This window comes from Pygoscelis adeliae, unplaced genomic scaffold (assembly GCF_000699105.1).
Source record: "Pygoscelis adeliae isolate BGI_AS28 unplaced genomic scaffold, ASM69910v1 Scaffold268, whole genome shotgun sequence".
NCBI lineage: Eukaryota > Metazoa > Chordata > Aves > Sphenisciformes > Spheniscidae > Pygoscelis > Pygoscelis adeliae.
In genome coordinates this window covers 1,142,321-1,149,242 of record NW_008825262.1, presented here as the reverse complement: position 1 = coordinate 1,149,242, position 6,922 = coordinate 1,142,321, and the positions used below count along the sequence as shown (strand labels likewise).

The window sequence follows — 6,922 nt, the reverse complement described above, 5'->3', positions numbered from 1 at the left end:
CTGCAAGTCAACAGAGAAAAGTTATGTTGATTCTGATTGTTTGAGACCACTTTTTTTACTCAGTACTGGAAACAATATCCCAGAGCATAGTTTTAAGCCCAGTAGCATTCCAGTGAGTCCTTTTCCACTGAAAGGGGAGTCTCCATCTGTCTGGAGTTCTGGACTAGCTAGAAGACCATTTGACTAATTGTCCAGAGCTATGAGAAAAGCTTCCTATGGGCCACACTATTGCAAAGTGGCAGGCTAGACATCCTTAGGGGTAACAGCTCCATCATTCTATAAGGCGACATGTTAGCTTACAGCTGTGGAAAGCTACAACACCATGTATTTGCCCCTCTCCTACCCATGAGGCTGTGTTCTTCTGACAGGTAAGCTATAGTCTAGAGGCAAAAGCCTAACTGGAGCCACAAGTCTTTCACAGCTGCATATACCAAAGCTTCACTCAAGGGGGAGCATAGAGGTGATTCTGCTTGTGATGTGTAGATGTTTTGCTCACAATGCAGCTGCCCTTGCTATCTTTGGCAAAAGGAAGCAGACTATCATTCAAAGCAACATGGAGGATGTTTTTTTATCTTCCTTGACTTGCTTGTGTTTTCACAAAAAAGCTTTAACTCCCTCCAGGGCACTGAGAGCAGATCGGACAGCTTTTAAAAAAAACATGAGCAGATTTATTGATATATGCATTTCCTTTTTAACTTACAAGTAGAGTCTCACATTAATTTTCAATCTTATGTTAACATTAATAAAACATTTAAAAGGTTATATAATAAAACCCCAAAGTTTCAGATGTACAAAGTAAGAGATAGGGATTAGACAGTAAGTGCTTTCTGTTTCTATGAAAACGTTGTAGTGCCAGCCTTCATCCCATACCATAGCTCAGCATTTCAACAGCCTATAACAGGTGCAGCCACAGATCTACCGCTTGGTATTGATCCAGTGGTATCTATCAACACGCGGTCCTGTGAAAGCAGCTGTTGGCCTGTAGACTTTGTAACCCCTGTGCTGGTCATAGTATGAGCCATCAGTCATATAGGTCTTCCTATGAAGATATTGAGACCAGGGCTGTATGGGTGCCTTGCAGTAGTCACTGAACTAAACAGCAAGAAATGAGATAGTGTTAAAATGTGTTTGGGAAAGAGGGGAGATTAGTCTGGCCATGAGTTAAGTCTATTGCATTCTTTCATGAGGGAACCTAGAGGGCAGATGCTAGCTCTTACTGAAAGCCACATACCCATTACCACCTGTTTACCTGGTAGACACTGTTGGGATTGCTGACAGTAGGGATAGCTTTCGGCTCCTTGTTGAAGCTCTCCTCATCTGAAGAAATGCCAGAATGATAGTCTAGTGCTGCTCTGTCAACAGCATAGCTGATCTGCTGAGGAAGCTCTGGGTTCTCCTCTCCTTCAAAATGGGCAATTGTGAAAGGCCGGTTCTTCTCACCATATCTGAAAGTGACTGTATTTGTATAATGCAGCTCTGCACTAGCAGTATAGACTTTGTTAGTAGTCAGCTGACACTAGTAAGTAAGTACACCCTCAGACACTAAGACTCTAGTAAGGCTTGGAGTTGATCAAGTTTGTACAGGGCACTTGACATGTTCATCACAGCTTCTCAACTCACCTGCAACACACCTCAAATGGATCAACCCATAGTGTCATCTCTTTTGGCAAACCAAGTTTATTGAAGTCCACATTACTCTCCACACAAGCTTGCTCCAGCAGTGGATCTCTTGTCTGATGTTTGTTTATCCTTATACACCTAGGTAAGAACAAAGTGTAGGTGGATTTAAGATTTCACTGCAACTTTGCAAGTTCTGCTCCCACAGAAGTACACTTAAGTTCACTATTTATTTTCTCAACACATTTAGCCTGTTGATGCAAGTTCTTACTTACAGCCCCAACCAGCAAGTTAGCCTAACAAGCTGATTTATAAACCCAAACAAGGTTTTGTTTGTTTTAAACACATAATGCAGCAACTCACTTAACCAGTAATTTAAGAGAATTAAAAGCAGTTACAACAATTCCACAAGTCCTTTAAAGACAACTTGAACTCTGTATCAAGAAGTCAGAGAGCTATTCAAGACACTATGCATTTTGTCTTAAGATTTTCACCTCAGCTCTCTAGTCATACCTACACAGGCACTCACTGTGAAACCACTTTCAAAATAGGTGCATCTTTACTAGTTAATAACACTTCTTCCCTTAAGCTTAAGGGATAGCTAAGTGGTGTCACATATTTCCAACTTAAGGGCTCCAGGCACTGAAAGGGTACTCACTGCATCTTGAATGTCATGCAAATGCTCCATTCCCCCTCCCCTTCTACTAAGGGTCCTCTTACCTGAAGGCTTGTCCTCTGGATGGATTGTCCAAATACCAGTGATTCTTATACTTTTCAAACAGTATTGTTGTCAGCTTTGCTGCAAATTTCTCCATTTTATGCTTGCTCAACTTGTCTTCCCTTTTCACTAGCCTTGTGATGAAGAAGACTGTGGCAGCAATTTCATCTTTCATTTTAAATTGAAGTGCACAAGGTGCTTAGCTGTTGGATAGTCATCAGTAGGGATGAGACACTACACTAGAGATATTTAACATTAAGGTACTATCAAGTTCCAAGGAGAGATATTGCAAAACCTGCATAAGCCACAACAGATACAGCCTAGATAAGCCCAATTGCCAAATAACTGATAAATTTAGTTCTGCATAGTGAAACCAATTTAATGCATTATTAGAAGGCACTCACACTAAGCAAGTTAGAGTGCAAAAAAAGAGTTTAAAAGATAGTACTGCTTATTATATATCACATATTACAGTCAACAACCAGAAGTTCTTACAATTACATAGTTTTTTATATAATGATAGACCACAAACATTACCTTCTCAGACCAGAGTTGTTGAAAACCTGAGATATGCTTTATAAAGAGCTTCAAATAGTCACCAAGGAAACAGATCTAACATTACATGAACCTATAGCACTTATACAGGGAGGAAAAAACAACACCCAAATCCTCCCTCACTCTTCCTCTAGTATAGCTTGCTTAGGGTTTATATAGAACAGGAAATCATGTGGCTCTGAGGAATGTAACAATATTCAGGTGTGCACCATTAGACTAACCAACATTGCTGGTTTCAAAGCTATTTCCAATCTACTTGGTTTTATTCTAATATCAGCTCCTTCTTTTAGGGTATATTTAATTGATTCAGTACTGTATTCTGTTGTGTCCATCAGTCTATCTCATAAACCTCTGTGAAATCTTTAAGTGAAATATTCACCATGAGAAAAATAGTACCAGGCTTATTAATTAATTAAAATTGCACTTGACTGCTTCTAGCAGACTTTACACAACACAGTTACTTTCCCTATGAAGCCCTCACATTTGGTATTCTTCATTTTGAGAATTGCACGACTCTGTATTTATCATAACATTAATCTTCCTAGTGATCTATATAAATGTGCACATTATTAGTATAGCTTTTTCTTATTTTTGAGGCATTTCATACAGAGTGTGAATGGCTCTGTTAAAGAGTTCATACACAAGCAGTTTCTCAAATGTGAGTGCTTCATTGTTTAAAACTTCAGGCAATAATTAGCTGGGGCACATTCAGAGAATAGCTGATGTGTTCTTTTTTCCCTTTGCTGTCTCAGGAAGTTGTGCCTCCAATATCAGATATCAGGAACTGTCAAGACAAAAGAACAAATCAAGGTAAAAAGACCTGAGTATTTAAACTGGCTCTTAATTTGACTGTAGATGTTGCAGCCAAGCAATTCAAGTGCTTACATTTCAGTCTTGTGAATAGATTGTGATACAAGACAGGGGATAAGAAAAATAAAGCATGAAGGCACAAATTTACAGAAGTACACATCTTTGCAGAAGTGTACCCTAAACCATGAATTTCTGGCTATTTCTGGATTTCTTTTCTCCTCCACTCACACAGTTATTTCCTTGCTCTTTACAGTTTCTTTCTGCATCACAAAAAAAGACTTACCAAGACATTTAATAGAAACTCTGGTTTTAAGGAATGAGTAATAAATTACAAAAAAAAAGATGTCTTCTCTTTCTTTTTCTCACATATCAAAATACTTCCTTAACGAATGGGGACCTTTCAATAACCACTCAAATGAAAGAGAGATCAAAGTCTGAGACAGATACTGAATCTTCAGAAAACGCATTTAGCAGTGCCAGGAGTTGAGTTTTAATACAGTACACCAGTGTTTTGACCACAAGAGTGCTCTGCGCTGCACTTGGTTGCTTGTGATGACACATAAGGATTTTGTTGCATACACAAGCCATGAGTCATTTCTTCCCTTTCACATATAGCATAAGAGGGCAATGGTAGCCTGTTCTATGCTTTTTGGAGAATGATGTAGGACAACAGGAAACCACTGCTATGCATTGCCGGGAAGAATTTCCACACAACATTTTTTAGGAGTTGGTTAGCCTCTTTCCATGCAGCCTGTGAAGATTTTTACTCCCTGCTGACTGTCTGCATCTGGCACATCAAAATTAGCTCTGGGCAACAGATGAGCATTCTTGAACAGGCAAACTAGATTTTCATGCCTGATGCCTGAATTCTGTTCTAGAGATTACACTTGCTTTAAAAATGTCAGGCAATTGATGGGTCATTTTCTGATGTGAATGGATTCCCTTGTAAATACTGAAGACCATCTTTACAGCTACATCAGTTTTTCTTTGTTTTTAAACATCTGTTCCATGGTGACATGTCAAAAGAACAAAGAAAAGTTCTCAAGTGACTTGAAACTTTTGATCACATAGATTTTGCTACAGTGTGTAGCTGAACTGCATAAGAAGTGGGCGTTATAAAAAATGAGGCTTTGTTTCTCATTTTAAGAGTGAATCCATCAGTGAGGGGGGTTAGACTAACAGATACAGATAGATACAAATCTCCTATAAGTAGGTCTTCACAGACTCATTCTTGACTCACTGTATGCCTTATGGTGGGTTGTCAGCTCTCTGAACAGCACTGGAACAATCTTCAATACTGAGAGGCAATGTCTTGTAACATTCTAACCCTGCAGGATTTACTCAAAGCTCTGCCAGAGCTATACGTTTCTGAAAAGCATTCCAGCATTCTCATCTAGCCACCCCTGAGGTCCCCACATATTATATCCCCAAGAGATGACACTTGCTTCATGAAGTATCTTAAATGTCTAAGAATTTTCTACTGGAGTTAGTTATAAACAAGTATCCCAAGCCTTTTCAGAGGAAAAAGCTAGGATACATGCAAAGTATGAGGCAAATGCAATGAACTGATCCCTTTTCTAGTGTCTTTACTTCTAAGAAAATGCAGCTGGGAGCAACTACCACAGATCCGGGGTTTTTTAACTCTGCTGACAAAATCGGTGTCCAGGAAAATATCAAATGAGAGCAAGATCTGCCACCTAAAAATGATGGATAATGCACATATTTATAGTTTTTGAAGTTCTTCTCAATAACAGTTTACTCCACTCCGGGTTTCATGCACAATCACAGACATACAGATTATGAGTCCTCTAGGGATGATGCTGTCTTCCTTGCCAAAGCTTAGGAAGTTGCTATTTAGTCTGGTTTCTTTGCCTTCATGTCATTTTTTCACAATATCATATTATAATCTAATAAAAGATATGACTTCTTCCTATAAATCTTGTTTTCCTTTTATTCTTGAACTATCAAGGCTAAAATAACATTCCCACTGCAAAACAGCAGCAGGCATCATAGGGAATCCATCCCCTGCCCTAGAGTCCATAATTTGATCATAGTTTCCATGTGGGATCTGACCCTGACACAGTTCAGTCTCAGAAATTATCCAGTTACTGTCTTTTCCTCAATAAATACCAAGCTGGTTTGGATCATTGGGACACATCAGTTGACGGGACTTTGAACTGCTTCCTGCCTTCCTACTTTCTCCAACTTGTCCAGGCAGGCCCTGTGAGTTAGGAAATTCTGTGACAAAAGAGTGAAGTGACTAGATTCCACAAAGGACAATAAAAGAGAAGTCCAAATCCCTACAACACCTCCTTTTGTTGAGTTCCCATAGTTAACATATAAATTGCAAGTCAACAGTAAACAAACTCTTCACCTGAGAAACCAGATTGAAGCAGTGCAATCAGTCATGCAGTAAGGTGTTATTTCTTGGATGTTAGGAGGCAAAACCCAGGCCAAACTGCACACATTTATAACAACAAACACAGGAAAATTTAAGCAAAGTTTTTGGCAATTCATCTAGTTGGCTGTAATTATTAAGGCTGTCATTGATACAGAAGTAACATTCTGAGAAATTTTAAACTTGGTATTTTTAATATCATGCAGGAGTTCAAAAGTATTTCTGTTAATGGCACAGACACCAGAAGAGCAGAGTGTATTTCTGGCTACCCATTTCAGTGACAAGAAAAACTGGCTCTTTTAATTAGGTAGGTTCATTGAACTCAAATCGTTCATAATGCTGTCAGTGTCACTGACTTGAAGAAAACGTAGCCCTGGGTACTCTATTTGGATAATAAGCAGCTAAGAAACAAAATGTCAAAACCAAAATTTGAACAGTCCATCCAAATGTGAGATCCGTTAAGTAACAGTCAACAAACTGTGCTCCCACTCATTCCCAGTTGCATCCCAGCAGATTTTGCAAAAAACATGATGAATAGCCAAATGTTCTGACTGACGTGATGCATGAGATAAATGAGTAGACATTTGTGCCTTTTGTTAAATGGTGCTGTTGTTTTTTAATCCTTATTAGGAAGAGAAAAAACCCAAACCACTAAAAAACACCACATTACGGTGCCTGGACATTCATGGGACTGATCCAGAGCTCACTGAAATCAATGGAAATCTGTCCAAGGACTTCAGTGGGATTCAGATCAGGCCCCTAACTCAGCACTTGCATTCTTAGCCAGATTAAATTATGGGTCTCCTGGGTCACCAGGCAAGCCT

The 6,922-nt window shown here is 39.1% G+C and overlaps 1 protein-coding gene across 1 annotated transcript; it reads right to left on the bottom strand.

Moving 5' to 3' along the window:
• Positions 1 to 609: 609 nt before the first annotated feature.
• Positions 610 to 2,968, bottom strand: BTG4 (B-cell translocation gene 4). The gene is made up of 5 exons (XM_009329542.1): positions 2,873 to 2,968; positions 2,338 to 2,533; positions 1,621 to 1,758; positions 1,250 to 1,445; positions 610 to 1,092 (listed from the first exon to the last, which is right to left on the bottom strand). Exons 2-5 carry the CDS (start codon positions 2,508 to 2,510, stop codon positions 916 to 918), a joined length of 684 nt encoding a protein of 227 aa, XP_009327817.1. The 5' UTR covers positions 2,511 to 2,533; positions 2,873 to 2,968; the 3' UTR covers positions 610 to 915.
• Positions 2,969 to 6,922: the final 3,954 nt, after the last annotated feature.